Genomic DNA, 17175 nt, shown 5'->3' with positions numbered 1-17175 from the left:
GTCTTACCCTGGTCTGGAAATCAGGCAGAAATGAGCCCCTCCCAATGTCCAGGCACCACTGACCCCACAACCACGGTGACGAGTGGGATTCATGCCAACAGCCTGCAAAGGAAGGAGCTGAGGCTCAGAGACGGGACACTACAAACCAAGGTCACGTAGGCAGCGGATGACAACCAGTCATCAAATAAGTATCAACTCCCTCCTCAACTCCTCAAATCAAAGCGCAAACGTAAGTCATTGTTCCCAAAATGTCGACCAGGAATCGAGGTGCAGAGGGACGGCCAAGGACGCAAGAGGCACCGAGGAGGCAGGAAAGACTCAGAGGTTTGTTCCTGGGGGGAGGGGGTGGACGCTGCAGCAAAAAAAAAAAAAAAAGGAGAAGTTGAGAGGGAACTATTTTGTTGAAAGAAAACCCACAATCCAGTGCCAAGAAAAAAGTCAATTTTTCTTCCTCTATTTCCCTGCTTTTCTCTTCTGTCTTCACTGCCACACGCAGCTCAGCCTGGATAGCACAGTGAGATGCGAGATGTGTCTCTGCTGATCTGAGTCTGCCTGCAGCATGGACCTGCGTCTTCCCTGAAGCATCTCCAGGGCTGGAGAGACGACTGCCATGGTAAGGACCCCACAACGCTGAGCCGATGGACGGGCTGGAGGAGGGAGGGAGACCTTGGGGGAGGCTGTGAGAAGGAAGGGGAAACCTCCGCTACCCTCATCTGGAAGGACAGACACAGGAAGCAGCAGTTCTATTTGCCGCTACATCCCGGCTCTCAGTGAGACGAGGATAAACCAGACAGACGGTGGCTGCGGGTCAGGAAATACCCCATTACAGTCTGAAATGTCTGCAGAGGGCCCGGTGCCTGCCCCAACCTCAGCCCTAAAAGAATGAGAGTCAGGTTCCTGGGAGGTCAGTTCTGCTTCCTGTGTGGCTGCAGATGACAACGTCCCAGGAGAAGGACCCAGCCTCCGAGTGTCCACACAGGGTGGGAAGGAGGGGAGGCTATTTTTCTCTGTGTGTCTCTGTCTTGCCAGCACCAAGAGACCCTGTGGGTCTCTGTCCTGCCAGCACCAAGAGCTCATCCATCCGCAGAGCAGGGCAGTGGGAGGAGACACCATGACCCCCATCCTCATGGTCCTGATCTGTCTCGGTGAGATTTGAAGAGGGAGGGGAGATTCTAACCTAGGAGGGGCCTCACCCCACAGCCAAACTCTGGTGCATAAGGAGACCCCAGGGGCTCACAAAGATCCCAGGGAGGGGAGGACCTGCTCAGGCTTCAGGGGCAAATCTCTCACAGGGAACTCTTTTCCAGGGCTGAGTCTGGGCCCCAGGACCCACGTGCAGGCAGGTGAGTCTGTCCCCAGCTGTCCCAGGTCCCTCCTCCTCACTGGGGACAAGGGGCCACCCCCGTGCAGCTGGGGATGGGGAACAGCAGATCTGGGCTGACTGATGGGGACGTCTGGAGGGTCCTGCAGCCAACAGCTGAGATCTGTTGGGTGGGAAATGACTTAGAATCCAATCTCTGATTTCCTTTTAGGAATCCTCCCCAAGCCCACACTCTGGGCTGAGCCAGACCGTGTGATCACCCAGGGGAGTCCCGTGACCCTCAGGTGTCAGGGAAACCTTGAAGCCCTGGAGTACCATCTATATAGGGAGAAAAAATCAGCATCCTGGATTACATTGACACGACCAGAGCTTGTGAAGAAGGGCCAGTTCCCCATCCCATCCATCACCTGGGAAGACGCAGGGCGGTATCGCTGTCAGTATTACAGCCACAGTTGGTGGTCAGAGCCCAGTGACCCCCTGGAGCTGGTGGTGACAGGTGAGAGGACACTCAGGGGTCCCAGCCCCAGGCTCTGTCCTCAGGAAGGGGGTCAGCTCTCAGGGGCGTCTCCCTCTCACAGCCCAGCCCTGGGGATGATGTGGGAGGTGGGAGCCCATTTACACTGTGCCTCCTTCTCTCCTAGGAGCCTACAGCAAACCCACCCTCTCAGCCCTGCCCAGCCCTGTGGTGACCTCAGGAGGAAGCGTGACCCTCCAGTGTGACTCATGGGTGGCATTTGTTGGCTTCATTCTGTGTAAGGAAGGAGAAGATGATCACCCACAGTGCCTGAACTCCCAGCCCAATGCCTATGGGTCATTCCAGGCCGTCTTCTCCGTGGGCCCCGTGAGCCCGAGTCGCAGGTGGTCGTACCGGTGCTACGGTTATGACTCACGCTCTCCCTACGTGTGGTCTTTACCCAGCGATCTCCTGGAGCTCCTGGTCCCAGGTGAGAAATTCACAGCATTGCCTGGAGCTCCCTGAGTCTCCGGGCAGGTGGGGAGGAGCCACATCTCAGGGCAGCGCCAGGTAGGATGATGTTGGGACGAGAGGGCTCAGGGCTCCTGGGGTCAGAGACACAGGAAGATCAGCAGTGGTGAGGCCCAGGGGGAGAGGGAGGGTTTGTGGGGAAGCCTGAGGGTCGCTCCTGGAAATCGTGACCACCTTTTCCCAGGTGTTTCTAAGAAGCCATCACTCTCAGTGCAGCCGGGTCCTGTCGTGGCCCTTGGGGATAAGCTGACCCTCCAGTGTGGCTCTGATGCTGGCTATGACAGATTCGTTCTATACAAGGAGGGGGGACGTGACTTCCTCCAGCACCCTGGCCGGCAGCCCCAGGCTGGGCTCTCCCAGGCCAACTTCACCCTGGGCCCTGTGAGGGGCTCCCACGGAGTCCAGTACAGATGCTCCGGTGCACACAACCTCTCCTCCGAGTGGTCGGCCCCCAGTGACCCCCTGGAGCTCGTGGTCTCAGGGGAGGGCCCTGACCCTGTCCTCTCTGAGCTCAAAGGCTCAGCTCAGGACCTGCCTCCAGGGGAGCTCTGGAACAATAATGATTGAGGGCAGTGAACGGGGAGGGTATGCATGGGAGGGTCCCGCCCATGAGAGAGTGGAAATAGATGGGACCTCCCACCCCTGGCTCCCACCCCTGAAGTCTCAGTAGGGTAAAGAGCAGGGAGGGCTGGGAGGAGACGGGGGTGAACCTCAGAGATGAGATTAGACTGAGGGTGGAAGACGGAGGCCCCACCCACTCCCTTCCTGATGTCTCCACCTCAGAATCAGAGCCTCTGGGGGTCCCAACCTCTAAGTCCTGACTCATGGGTGACAAAAACAGCCACTCCCAGCTCAAGAGAAGTTTCTAGACTCATCTCAATGCGACCTCCAATATTCAGGGTCTGATTCAGGGCAGCAGAGCGCAGGGTGGACAGTAAGGGTGTGGTCCGCGTGGCTTCCTGGTGCTCCAGGGTTGGGGCAGGTGTTCCCTCCGTGGTGGTCAGAGGGGAGGGAGGTGTCTGAGGTTTGGCATTGATGAGTGGAGCAGCGGGGACTTTCCTCCTCCCCGAGCAGGATTCCCAGGAGCATCACCTCTCATGGGGAGCCACGGCCAGCGGAGATCACAGGCAGGTGCTTGCTCTGGGAGTCAGGCGGGAGGAGCCCAGGGAGGTGGGGCTGGGGCTGTGATGGCTCAGCCTCTCCTTGGGAGGTGGAACTTCTGAAAAAGTTGGTTCTCCTCGCACCCTGGACTCCCCATCTGAATAACGGGGAGCTGCCTGGATGTGACCGTCCCAAAGCCCCTTCATTTCTGACCTTCTGGGGCATCTGGGATGTGGCTCATCCTAGATCTGCTCCCGCCTGCAGCCCTTTCTGGTTCTATCCCGATTGTCCCAATAACTGTAAGGGCTTAAAAAAAAAAAAAGCCAACAGAGATGGTGGGAGGTGCATGCAGTTTTGCTCATCCCTCCTGGAATCTCAGCTTAGTAAGACAAAGCCATGATATTTTGGAAAGAACAAAAGTTTACAAACCCCACTGGTTGACAACCCCTCCTCTGTCTCATGTATAAGAGAAAATCTCTCCAATTTTCTACTAAGAGCAACACCTGGCACAGCTCTGCAGGACCCCCAGACTCCGACCTTGTCCTGCAGGATGTGTGATGAGTAGAGAAAGGAGAACAGGCTGGGTCAGCAGGATTTGGGGCCCAGTCTGACTTGGACACGGGGAAGATGCTGGACTGATGGAGGAGGAAGAGAGGCAGGCGAGATGGAGAGAGGACAGACAGACATTCCCTTGGCAGCTCTGATTTTGCATTTCCAAGGGTCCCTGAGAATGAGCCCCTCACCCACACCTGTGGGGGTCCCTGGGCCATCTCAGGACTGGAGAAGAAGCTGCTCGGGCCTCGATGGGATCTGACTGTGATGAGGCTGGAGTCTGCCCCAGACCCGCTCCTTTAGAGAGAAGCACCCCAGCTGTAGGTGCCCCTCACACTGCCCCTCCTGTGTCCATCTGGAGGCTTCTGTGCTCAGGGCACCCCTGAGAATAAGGAGGGACTGTGCACCTGCTCCCTGAATGAGTTAGGGAATTATTCACAGCTCATCTTTTGTACAACTCATTTCTACTCTGCATTTTATATACGCACGTGTCCATTGTTCCTTTTTTTCTAAAACTTTTAAAATAATATTTGAATATATAAATTTATAATTTTATTTGTTGTATGCATTTATTATTTAAAAATCATTAATGATACTCCCCCTTTAATGGGTCTTGATTTAATTTACATATTCAATGTAAAACCAAATTTCTCATTAATATCAAACCTTCCTCCTTTAGACATTCAAAATGGAAATTTTCTTAATGAATTTAAGAAGTGTTTTGAAATTTTACTCATAAGAATATTGTATGCTCATTTTAACTTAAAGACTTATTCAACATCTTTAACAATTTTTAGGTGAGATATTTGATTTCTTTATCTTTTATAAAATAAGAGATAGGTATCCATGAGAAAGCAACTGGTTTGAGCATATTCTTTCAAATTCGTGTTCACTCACTACAGAATTGCTCCTTTCTAATTACTTTTCAGTAGATCTCTTTCAATTTCTGGTAAAATTTATATAAATTATAAAACATGGAAATTTGATTTCTTTATTTCTAAATTGCATAGCAATATTTCTCACTCACATACTAACATGTATATAACTTCATATTAAGTATATATCTGAAGTTTTATATATATACAAGTGTTTATGTAGTTATATACTTACATCTGAATGTGTGTAGGTATATCTAAATACATTTTTATGTGTATTCACCCATATGCTTAATATATTTGACGTGACAGGTCTTTACATGTTTGTTACTGGTTTTCTCAGCTAGATTCACACTTCTTGAAAGCAGAAATATTGATTTATGAAGCTCAGATAGCACCATCAGTTAGCACATGCTTATCTCTGTGTGTGTGTGGGCATGTGTGCACCTGTATTGCATTCTAGGGGTTCCTGCCTGTATGAGGAATTCGTTACCTAGGGATTAAATGGAAGATGAAACTCCAGGTGAAGTGGCTGAGCGCATGAAGGGGAGGCAGGCCCAGACTTTCACCCCTTTGTGCTCCTGGCATTGAAGAGCCCCTGAGGTCCAACCCCTCCTCCATGGAGCCTGGGTCTTCAGCTGGTGGATATGTGAAACTCTCATCTCCAGGGAAATTGACTGCTGTGGTCCTGCACCTGCCCCTTGCAACCTATTAGGTCTCAGAGAGCATACAGAGAGCACACAAGGTCCCAGGATGCACAGAGAGCACCCGAAGTCTCAGTTATTTCTGGACTGGGGACCACTTTCCTTATAGATGCTGAGCTCCCGGGGTGCAGGAAACCTCTCCCAAATGACTCAGGAGCCGAGCTTGGATTTGTTGAGCACAGGAAGTCTGACATAACTCAATGAGGAGACTGGAGGGAACCCTGCTACAGCAGAGGAAGGGTTTTTGAGGAACTCCATAAAACTCATGTCAAGAGACACAGGGGAAAAGAAGAATGCAGAACCCAGGAGTGAGGCTGGCCTCAGGGCTCTTCCCCACTGTTTTGATTCTCAGGAGCAGCTGAGACCCTCAGCCCGTCACAAAACCAGACAGACTCCAAGACTGGTGAGTGAGGAGATGCTCTCGGTTATGGGGCTGGCACAGAGGGTCAGGGACTGTCAAGGGGAGGTAGGTACCCTGGGTGGACATCCAGGGATCCCGGGGTGATTCTGACGTGCCCTGACCTCTGTGACCTCTTTGTCCACCATCCCTAGGCCAACACCCACAGGATTACACAGTGGAGAATCTCATCCGCATGGGCGTGGCTGGCTTGGTCCTGGTGTTCCTTGGGATTCTGCTATTTGAGGCTCAGCACAGCCAGAGAAGCCCCCAAGATGCAGCCGGCCGGTGAACAGCAGAGAGGACAGTGCACCCTTCAGAGTGGTGGAGCCTCAGGAACAGATCTGATGATCCCAGGAAGTTCTGGAGGACAATCTAGGACCTACGTTATCTGAACTGTCTGCTGGTCACTTCTAGAGACAGGAATCAATATTTGAGTGCAGGGAAACTGTCTGGGGTGATTCCTAGAAGATCTTAAACTGTGATACATTTTTTAATCTATGAATGTTGATTTTCCTCGAATGGATCCCCCTTTTTTCCCATCCCCAGACATGAGGCTCCATCGCACAAGGCAGCGTTGGGTCCACACCTCTGCACACCTTCGTGCTGTGGTCCACAGTATGTAACACAGTCTTCCTTATTCCTCATTATCACACTCCTTGATGTCCCTTACTGAGTCCCCATCTCTTCAGTTCGGAGATCCAAATCTGAACCACCAACTAAGTCAACGACAGATCAAATTCCAACCAAGTAAAGATAAATCCACCCTGATGCCCTGACAGCTTCTCTGCACCCTTTGAGCCCTTCCCTCCTTCTCAGATGCTATGTGTGCAATTTTTCCTGAAATATCATCTCTTGGAATCATCACTCACACATTTCAAGTGACACCACAGCTATGCTGATTCTGAAAAATACATCTTTAAAATGCTATTATTGGTGGTATCTACCAATTTCTGTGACATAAATATTTCTTTTCATGGCCCAAATCAAGATGCCATTCTCATTGAATGTAGGGTTGGGAAACGAGGGACAAAGGTGTCTTCACTAATGAGCACCAGGCACCTGTGGCACATCCCATTGAGAACTCACCCATATACCTACAGTCCTTTCTAATTCAGAGGCAATGATCACTTCTGCTTCAGTGTCATGGCACAGGTCAAATGAAACTCTGACACTGTTATCCTAGGATATCCACAAAAGACAAACATATTAATATCTGATGTGAGAGACAGCACAGCTCACTTAAAAATCTAAGTACAACCTACGAAAGATGTTAACATAATTGTGCAGGTTCAATGAAAGAATATTTTGTTTTGTTTTGTCTTGTTTTTGAGATGGAGTTTTGCTCTGTCACCCAGGCTGGAGTGCAAAGGCATGATCTCGGCTCACTGAAACATCCCCCTCCCAGGTTCAAGTGATTTTCCTGCCTCTGCCTCTCGAATAATTGGACTACAGGTGTGCACCACCATTACCAGCTAATCTTTGTATTTTTAGTAGAGACGGAGGTCTCACCATGTTAGTCAGGCTGGTCTTGAACTCCTGACCTCAGGTGATCCACCCGCCTGGGCCTCCCAAAGTGCTGGGATTACAGGTGTAAGCCACTGCACCTGGCTGATGGAAGAATTCTTAAATGACTTGTCCTACTTTCTGCTGGTTCAGACACTCCTTGGCTTGGGGCAGCATTGCACCAATTTCTGCCTCCATCTTCTGAGTGCCTACGTCTACCTGGGTACCTCTGTCTTTACACCCATTCTTCTCTGTGTGTCTCTTCTCTTCTTCAGATTATGCCACCAGTCAGATCAGAGTAGCATCCATCTTAATTCTTTATGATCTCTTGATCATGACTTAAATGCATTTGCAAAGACTCTATTTCCAACTCTGTTCACATTTATAGCTAATGGGGCTCAGCATTTCAACATGTGTATTAGAGGAACAAGTCAATTTATAACAGTGTCTACAAGAAAAGTACGCATAGAAATACATTTAACCAAATACAAAAAGTAGCTGGGCGTGGTGGCACACGCCTGTAAACCCAGCTACTCAGGAGTCTGAGGCAGCAGAATCGCTTCAACCCAGGAGGCAAAGTGTGCAGTGAGCTGAGATCGTGCCATGGTACTCCACCCTGGGCAACAGAGTGAGACTCTGTCTCAAAAAAAAAGAGAAATAAATTTAACCAAACAGATGCAATACGTACATATTGACAATGTAAAACTACTGCTCAAAGAAATAACAAAAGACCTAAATGAGGAAAACGTCATCCCAGTATCATAAATCAAAAGGCTTAAGGTTAGTTCTGTCCCTCTTCCATGTCCTTCACCCTCCTCTTGTTTTGACAAGGTTTATCACTAGGCACTCTTTAGGATGTCAGGAATTCAGATAAGATGCTCTCGAGAGAACACTTGCTCAGCAATGGTATCTCCTCCAATGGACTGACAGCAACTCTGGCTTTGAACCTCTGGAACCAGGGAACTCTGTTTCTAGGCAGCTCTGTCAGCCTCTCCCTCGTTGCTGATAAGAACTTCCTTTACCTCTCTATGTACAGAGAGCTCTCTCTACAGTGCTTTTCCTCTACTCTCACATCACAGGAATCATCTACACAGAAGAAGACTTCTAGGACCAGACATGTGGGATTTTTTTTTCCCTAGACCCAGTAGCGAACAGCAGCTGGGTGTCCTCTAAGTCAGCTCTGACGCTGTCTACCCAGACACAGTCCCACATCCCACAGATTAAAGGCTAAGTCCCCAAGACTGTCCCCCACACCATTCCCAAGTGCAGACCTCCAGAACTTCTGATCGACTGGCTTCAAGTTGGGGATCCCATGACCCCCTCTTTGGGCTTGAATAATTTGCTGTAGCAGCTCACAGAACTCAGGGAAACACTGACATTTCCTGGTTGAATACAAAGCACACTGCAGAGGATAAAGATGAAGAAACACATAGCAGGAGGCATGGGGGAAGGGGCGCAGGGCTTCCATGCCCTCCCTGGGTGTCACCCTCCAGGAGCTTCCACATGCTCAGCCATCCAGAAACTCATGAAACCCAGTCTTCTTGGGCTTTTATGGAAGCTTCATGATGTCAGCATTTCCTCTCACAAGGAACAGGGTGAGACCATCTTCTAGATGGGTCTTAAGAGCCACCATGAGACAGGCAGGGAACATTCGAGTCTTGCCTTGGGCAAGTGAAGGAAGGGCAGGAGGAGGTCAGAGGCCTCCCCTAGGCCCAGCACAGCTGATATTGTAACGAAAGACTGTAACAAGCACTATGGGAGTTATGAACCAGGAACCGCAGGTGAAAACCAGCATATATCCCAACATCACACTTCCCTTCCCGGATGCACTGTGGCTTGCCATGCCATGCACTCCAGATTGTAATCCTTGCTTCTCACTCCCCAATACACTCAAAATCCAGGCAACCCTGGAGCAATGCAACCTTGAATTCCTGGGGTCTCTTATGTGCACACTTTTTTCAAACCAACGGGGATCAGAACTATTGCATTCCTGAGAAGCAAGACTTGCGTATATGAACAGCGGGCTTTTCCTATTTGCAGGTCCAGCAGAGACAATGTCAGGGCTAGAGTACAAGTAAGTTTTGTTACGTGCAGGAGGTACTGAAACGAGTTACCTGTGTATCCCAAGAAACAACTGTACTGAGAGATCATATTCTCTAGGGGTTTATTTTTGTTTTTATTTTTATTTTAGGTTAAAGCTTTGGATAGAACACCCAGTGTTTCCTTGTCCATCTGAAAAACATGCTGCTATGTGGAAGCACATCCTTGAGAACCACAAGGAGACGCTGGGCAAGGAGACAAGGACGCCCTACTCTATGGAAGTCCCCCTAATAAATGCTCTATGAACACTCTGGTGTTCAGTGCTTCTTTCTTTGGAATCCCAGCAGCTCTGTCACTGGACGGTTGGGTGCACTCCTTTGATGGAACTCCTCTGGGCTGCTTGGGGTCCACTCGAGCCTCACGTGTGGCTGGAAGACACAGCCTCCCACCTTGGTCTGGAGCCCTGAGTCCCTCACTGTTATTACAGATCCCGAGGCTCCTCTCCCGGCTCCACTCAGTGGCGGAAACCTCCACCCTAATGAGCCCTTCGTGGTCCCGGGACCCTGTGGCATCTCACCTCTGGCCTCTGTTCTTTCTTGCGGATCCGTCTACACTCGGGGCTTCCACGTGTCTTTTTCTGCTCAAGACATTGATGCTCTGCGCATTTCAGAAATGCCTGATGGACGTTTCTCCATTAGGGTCAGATGTGACGTCTTAAGTGGAGACATCAATCACCTTCATAGACTGTGGAGTCCAACACCAAGATCCTCTCATGGCCCAAACACCTCAGGTCTTACCCTGGTCTGGAAATCAGGCAGAAATGAGCCCCTCCCAATGTCCAGGCACCACTGACCCCACAACCACGGTGACGAGTGGGATTCATGACAACAGTCTGCAAAGGAAGGAGCTGAGGCTCAGACACGGGACACTACAAACCAAGGTCACGTAGGCAGCGGATGACAACCAGTCATCAAATAAGTATCAACTCCCTCCTCAACTCCTCAAATCAAAGCGCAAACGTAAGTCATTGTTCCCAAAATGTCGACCAGGAATCGAGGTGCAGAGGGACGGCCAAGGACGCAAGAGGCACCGAGGAGGCAGGAAAGACTCAGAGGTTTGTTCCTGGGGGGAGGGGGTGGACGCTGCAGCAAAAAAAAAAATTAAAAAGGGGAAGCTGAGAGGGAACTATTGAAAGAAAACCCACAATCCAGTGCCAAGAAAGAAGTCAACTTTTCTTCCCCTATTTCCCTGCATTTCTCTTCTGTCCTCACTGCCACACGCAGCTCAGCCTGGATAGCACAGTGAGATGTGAGATGTGTCTCTGCTGATCTGAGTCTGCCTGCAGCATGGACCTGCGTCTTCCCTGAAGCATCTCCAGGGCTGGAGGGATGACTGCCATGGTAAGGACCCCACAACGCTGAGCCGATGGACGGGCTGGAGGAGGGAGGGAGACCTTGGGGGAGGCTGTGAGAAGGAAGGGGAAGCCTCCGCTACCCTCATCTGGAAGGACAGACACAGGAAGCAGCAGTTCTATTTGCCGCTACATCCCGGCTCTCAGTGAGACGAGGATAAACCAGACAGACAGTGGCTGCGGGTCAGGAAAGACCCCATTACAGTCTGAAATGTCTGCAGAGGGCCCGGTGCCTGCCCCAACCTCAGCCCTAAAAGAATGAGAGTCAGGTTCCTGGGAGGTCAGTTCTGCTTCCTGTGTGGCTGCAGATGACAACGTCCCAGGAGAAGGACCCAGCCTCCGAGTGTCCACACAGGGTGGGAAGGAGGGGAGGCTATTTTTCTCTGTGTGTCTCTGTCCTGCCAGCACCAAGAGACCCTGTGTGTCTCTGTCCTGCCAGCACCAAGGGCTCATCCATCCGCAGAGCAGGGCAGTGGGAGGAGACGCCATGACCCCCATCCTCATTGTCCTGATCTGTCTCGGTGAGATTTGAAGAGGGAGGGGAGATTCTAACCTAGGAGGGGCCTCACCCCACAGCCAAACTCTGGTGCATAAGGAGACCCCAGGGGCTCACAAAGATCCCAGGGAGGGGAGGACCTGCTCAGGCTTCAGGGGCAAATCTCTCACAGGGAACTCTCTTCCAGGGCTGAGTCTGGGCCCCAGGACCCACGTGCAGGCAGGTGAGTCTGTCCCCAGCTGTCCCAGGTCCCTCTTCCTCACTGGGGACAAGGGGCCTCCTCTATGCAGCTGGGGACGGCGAATAGCAGATCTGGGCTGACTGATGGGGACGTCTGGAGGGTCCTGCAGCCAACAGCTGAGATCTGTTGGGTGGGAAATGACTTAGAATCCAATCTCTGATTTCCTTTTAGGAATCCTCCCCAAGCCCACACTCTGGGCTGAGCCAGACCGTGTGATCACCCAGGGGAGTCCCGTGACCCTCAGGTGTCAGGGAAACCTTGAAGCCCTGGAGTACCATCTATATAGGGAGAAAAAATCAGCATCCTGGATTACATTGACACGACCAGAGCTTGCGAAGAAGGGCCAGTTCCCCATCCCATCCATCACCTGGGAAGACGCAGGGCGGTATCGCTGTCAGTATTACAGCCACAGTTGGTGGTCAGAGCCCAGTGACCCCCTGGAGCTGGTGGTGACAGGTGAGAGGACACTCAGGGGTCCCAGCCCCAGGCTCTGTCCTCAGGAAGGGGATCAGCTCTCAGGGGCGTCTCCCTCTCACAGCCCAGCCCTGGGGATGATGCAGGGGGTGTGAGACCCATTTACACTGTGCCTCCTTCTCTCCTAGGAGCCTACAGCAAACCCACCCTCTCAGCCCTGCCCAGCCCTGTGGTGACCTCAGGAGGAAGCGTGACCCTCCAGTGTGACTCATGGGTGGCATTTGTTGGCTTCATTCTGTGTAAGGAAGGAGAAGATGATCACCCACAATGCCTGAACTCCCAGCCCAATGCCTATGGGTCATTCCAGGCCGTCTTCTCTGTGGGCCCCGTGAGCCCGAGTCGCAGGTGGTCGTACCGGTGCTATGGTTATGACTCACGCTCTCCCTACGTGTGGTCTTTACCCAGCGATCTCCTGGAGCTCCTGGTCCCAGGTGAGAAATTCACAGCATTGCCTGGAGCTCCCCGAGTCTCCAGGCAGGTGGGGAGGAGCCGCGTCTCAGGGCAGCTCCAGGTGGGATGATGTTGGGACGAGAGGGCTCAGGGCTCCTGGGGTCAGAGACACAGGAAGATCAGCAGTGGTGAGGCCCAGGTGGAGAGGGAGGGTTTGTGGGGAAGCCTGAGGGTCGCTCCTGGAAACCACGACCACCTTTTCCCAGGTGATTCTAAGAAGCCATCACTCTCAGTGCAGCCGGGTCCTGTCGTGGCCCCTGGGGAGAAGCTGACCCTCCAGTGTGGCTCTGATGCCGGCTACAACAGATTTGCTCTGTACAAGGAGTGGGGACGTGACTTCCTCCAGCGCCCTGGTCGGCAGCCCCAGGCTGGGCTCTCCCAGGCCAACTTCACCCTGGACCCTGTGAGCAGCTCCCACGGGGGCCAGTACAGATGCTACGGTGCACACAACCTCTCCTCCGAGTGGTCGGCCCCCAGTGACCCCCTGGACATCCTGATCGCAGGTGAGGAACCCAGCGGGTTCAGTCAGGGACCCAGGCTCTGCACAGGCCCTGCCGGGGGAGCCAAGATGGTGATGGCCGGGAGGAGGTGTAGGGGCCCCAAGGGAGGGAGAGACAGACAGAGACAGGGGATGGGTGGGGACGAGGAGACCCAGGGAAAACAGAGGCAGAGACTGAGGATCCCAGAGAGAGGCCTGGGGAGGTGTCAGCTCAGAACAAGGTGGGGCAGCCCCTTACCCATCCTTCTTCTCTCCAGGACAGATCCGTGTCAGACCCTTCCTCTCAGTGCAGCCGGGCCCCACGGTGGCCTCAGGACAGAACGTGACCCTGCTGTGTCAGTCACAGGGATGGATGGACACTTTCTTTCTGACCAAGGAGGGAGCAGCTGATGCCCCCCTGCGTCTGAAATCAAAGCGCCAGTCTCATATGTACCAGGCTGAATTCCCCATGAGTCCTGTGACCTCAGCCCATGCGGGGACGTACAGGTGCTACGTCTCATTCAGCTCCAACCCCTACCTGCTGACTCACCCCAGTGAGCCCCTGGAGCTCGAGGTCTCAGGTGAGGGCCCTGACCCTGTCCTCTCTGAGCTCAAAGGCTCAGCTCAGGTCCTGCCCCAGGAGAGCTCTGAGCTGGGATGGAGTGAGCAGGGGTCTGAGCAGGGCTCAGCCAGAGGGGAACTCACCTTCAGAGGGGAGGAGGACAACAGGGCCCTCCCAGGCATGCCCACCCTCAGCGGCATTGCCAGCATCATGAAGAGGAGAGGTGGGTGGAGGGAGGGGTCTGAGGAGGCCACAGGGCCCATGTAGAGAAATTTGGTTTGAGGTGGGGACTTCAAGGAAGCTCCGCTCCTCAGCCTCCTCTCTCTTTTACCCAGGACCCTCCGGGAGTCCCAGCCCCTCACCCACTGGTCCCACCCCCACACCTGGTGAGTCCCTGAGGCCTCTGGGCTCGGAGGGAGCACGGCCTCCCCCACGTTTCCCGGAGTCCCATTCCCCTCGGGGACTCAAGCTCGGGCTTCCATCTTGGGAGCTGGGCAGAGCCAGAGGAGGGGCCACAGGCTTCCAGGGGCTCTGAGGCTGGGTCGGTGAGGGGCAGGGGGTTGAGGCAGAGGGAGGTGTTGGGGCCCAGCCTGGGGGAGAAGCAGCCGGGCTGTCGTGGGGAGCAGGGCAGCCCCAGCCCTCACCTTCCCATCCTGACCCAGCAGGCCCTAAGGACCAGCCCCTCAACCCCACGGAGTCGGACCCCCAGAGTGGTGAGTGGGGGCTCTGAGAAGAAGGTGGGCGGGGTCCTGGGGAGGCAGGGGTGGCTTCTGTCCTAGGTTCAGGCTCCTCTGGAGGTGGCGACATGGACAGGCCCCTCCCCTGCCTGGGCCTCAGTTTCTCCAAATGTAAAGGAGAGAGGCCTGCGGGTGGGAACATTCCTTTCAGCTCTGACTCCCAGCTGTGACCTCCTGGGAGAGGAGGCCTCCCAGGGAAACCTCCCAGACCCATTCCGCAGGGGCCCGTCCTGTCCCACCTGCAGCAGTGACGGTGACCTGGGGCAGGGGAGGGGAGCAGCGCCGTGGTTCAGGACGGTCAGGCTCTTTCCCTGCATCTCTGGGGCTCAGCTCTGGTGCTGGGAATAAGGGCTGCAGGTCAGACTCCCGGGTTCCCTTCCCAGCTCTGCCGCTTCCTGGCTGGGGCTCCTGGGGCAGGCGATTCCCCTCTCTGAGCCTCAGTTTTCCATCTGTAAGGTGGGTGGGTTGTGTTTCCATTCCGTGCTGTACGACTGTTGTGGGGGTTGGAGGTGGCGAACAGAAGGTCCAGCAGTCACCTGCACACAGTAGGTGCTCATGTCAATGACATCACCCCCATTTCTGATGTCATCACGCTCAAGGTCTGGGAAGGCACCTGGGGGTTGTGACCGGCGTCTTGGTGGCCTTCGTCCTGCTGCTCTTCCTCCTCCTCCTCCTCTTCCTCGTCCTCCGACATCGACGTCAGGGCAAACGCTGGACAACGGGTGAGTAGGGAAGGGGAGACCCTGTGGGACGACTGAGGGTGGGCTCAGAGCACCAGCCAAAGGGAATCCAAACCACTGGGCAAATGCAGCTTTGAGGAACTGTTCCAGCATTTCTCACCAGGCGAGTGGAGAAAGCACTTAATGTCAGTCCCATCTACAAATGTAAAGTGTCCTTCGGGCTCTGTCCATCTCATGGGGCATTTGGAACTCGGAGGCAGGAGTGTTTTCAGGTTTCCTTCCTTACCTTCGAGCTGTCGGGGGGGGCAGGGGGCTCCGATGTTCCCAGGGCTGAGGCTCTGTCCTTCTTCCCCCAGCCCAGAGAAAGGCTGGTTTCCAACATCCTGCAGGGGCTGTGGAGCCAGAGCCCAGAGACAGAGGCCTTCACAGGAGGTAATTCTGCCCGAAGACCCGAGACTCCCACCGGGCCCTGGTCCATACACTGCCCCTAAAGCTCCGTTCCTCCTCCAGGTCCAGCCCAGCTGCCGACACCCAGGAAGAAAACCTCTGTGAGTGACAGGAAGAGGTGACCAGCCAGGCCAGGAGGAGATGGGGGAGGCGACCAGCCAGGAGGAGATGGGGGAGGTGACCAGCCAGGAGGGAGATGGAGGCCCCAAAGTTTCTGTGGCAAAGGGGAAAGGGACACAGGCTGGAAAGGGTCTGGGGCTCAGGGTGAGATGATCTCACTCCACACTGTGGGACCTCAGGGACATTGCAGCCCCTCCCTGCATCTCAGTGGCCCCGTCTGGAGCTGGGCAGGGGCCGGCAGGACTGAGAGGTCTCAGGGGTCCTTCCCAGGAGACGAACGCCTTGCTCTGGCCCAGCAGATGCTGCCGTGAAGGACACACAGCCTGAGGACGGGGCGGAGCTGGACAGTCGGGTGAGACCCCGCCCCTGTCCCGGGCACCAAAGGCCTCCTGGTGCCAGATCTAATCCTGCAGGACTTCTCTGTCCTCTTCCCCCGGTTCTCAGCATCATCACAGTGGACCCCTCCTTGTCCAGCACGCTGCCTCCCACCTGCTGTGACCTTACTCTCTCCTGCTGTCCTGGGACCTCGCGGGCCTCCTCCCGGGTCCCCTTCCTGCTCCTCCTCCTCTGTGTGGCCGTCTGGTTGTTAGAGCGCTCCCCAGGCCTCAGGAGGATGAGGAATAAATGAACCATCCCGGTCCCCTGGGCTCCCCTTCATTCATTCATCCGGCGAGTGTTCCCAGGGAGCTCACTGTGGATCGGGCTCCCTGTGGGAGCTGCAGACACAGCAGGGAGCAAAGCCGCCCCCGCCTCCGGAGCTCACCTCGAGGTGGGAGACAAAATGCAAATAAATGCACCGTGTGCAGCAGTGCAACGTGCTGTAAGAAACATAAACCAGGGAAAGGGCAGAGCGTGTGGGGCAGTGGGGCCAGGAGGGCTGTCTGCTCAGCTGTCATCTGAGAAGCCTGGACGGAGGGGGCCACAGGATCCTCTCATGGACGAGCCCCTGCAGGCAGAGGAAACAGTCCTGCAAAGACCCCGAGGCAGCAGCGAGCTCTTGCAGGAAGGCGGGCGTGAGGCTGCAGCCAAATGGGCAGGGTCAGAGTGAGGAGGAGAGGCCAGAACCGCAGGGAGGGAGTGGCCAGACCCTCCACGGCCTTAGGGCGTCCCTGAGGTTCCATCAGGATAGGGATGTAGTCGGATCACCCTGGGAACAGTGGGGAAAATTGACTCCAGGGGGTCAGGGGGATTCAAGGACACCCCCCACCAGTGTCTTTCTCCAGCAGAGCCCACACGATGAAGACCCCCAGGCAGTGACATATGCCCAGGTGAAACACTCCACACCTAGGAGAGAAATGGCCTCTCCTCCCTCCCCACTGTCCGAGGAATTCCTGGACACAAAGGACACACAGGCGGAAGAGGACAGGCAGATGGACACTGAGGTGAGTCCTTTCCTCTCCAGGCCCCCAGGCCTCCCCCACCCCCACCACGCTCCTTCCCTCTCACTCTCCCCCACTGCAGGCTGCTGCATCTGAAGACCCCCAGGATGTGACCTACGCCCAGCTGCAGAGCTTGACCCTCAGACGGGAGGCAACTGAGCCTCCTCCACCCCAGAAATGGGAACCTCCAGCTGAGCCCAGCGTCTACGCCACCCTGGC

General features: G+C 54.3%; 1 protein-coding gene across 8 annotated transcripts in view; it reads left to right on the top strand.

Moving 5' to 3' along the window:
- Positions 1–479: 479 nt before the first annotated feature.
- LOC104666752 (leukocyte immunoglobulin-like receptor subfamily B member 5) overlaps positions 480–17175 on the top strand; it is a 46978-nt gene continuing 30282 nt past the window's right edge. Inside the window, exons 1-15 of one of the 8 annotated variants that reach the window (XM_030941826.1) lie at positions 10670–10881; positions 11332–11413; positions 11576–11611; positions 11801–12085; positions 12232–12534; positions 12760–13056; positions 13310–13612; positions 13929–13979; positions 14259–14306; positions 14930–15052; positions 15367–15442; positions 15521–15558; positions 15877–15929; positions 16804–16959; positions 17039–17175. The exon at positions 17039–17175 is cut by the window's right edge and continues 691 nt beyond it. In XM_030941826.1, coding sequence (XP_030797686.1) covers positions 10870–10881; positions 11332–11413; positions 11576–11611; positions 11801–12085; positions 12232–12534; positions 12760–13056; positions 13310–13612; positions 13929–13979; positions 14259–14306; positions 14930–15052; positions 15367–15442; positions 15521–15558; positions 15877–15929; positions 16804–16959; positions 17039–17175 — 2000 coding nt within the window. In that variant the 5' untranslated portion in view covers positions 10670–10869. Of the gene's footprint in view, positions 614–1029; positions 1146–1307; positions 1344–1532; positions 1818–1962; positions 2266–5890; positions 5942–6090; positions 10882–11331; positions 11414–11575; positions 11612–11800; positions 12086–12231; positions 12535–12759; positions 13057–13309; positions 13613–13928; positions 13980–14255; positions 14307–14929; positions 15053–15366; positions 15443–15520; positions 15559–15876; positions 15930–16800; positions 16960–17038 lie in introns of those variants that run through there. The other 7 variants (XM_030941825.1, XM_030941824.1, XM_030941822.1 and 4 more) reach the window with 7 other exon arrangements.

Source organism: Rhinopithecus roxellana, chromosome 12 (genome assembly GCF_007565055.1).
Source record: "Rhinopithecus roxellana isolate Shanxi Qingling chromosome 12, ASM756505v1, whole genome shotgun sequence".
Taxonomy (NCBI): domain Eukaryota; kingdom Metazoa; phylum Chordata; class Mammalia; order Primates; family Cercopithecidae; genus Rhinopithecus; species Rhinopithecus roxellana.
This window is presented reverse-complemented; position numbering and strand designations above follow the sequence as displayed.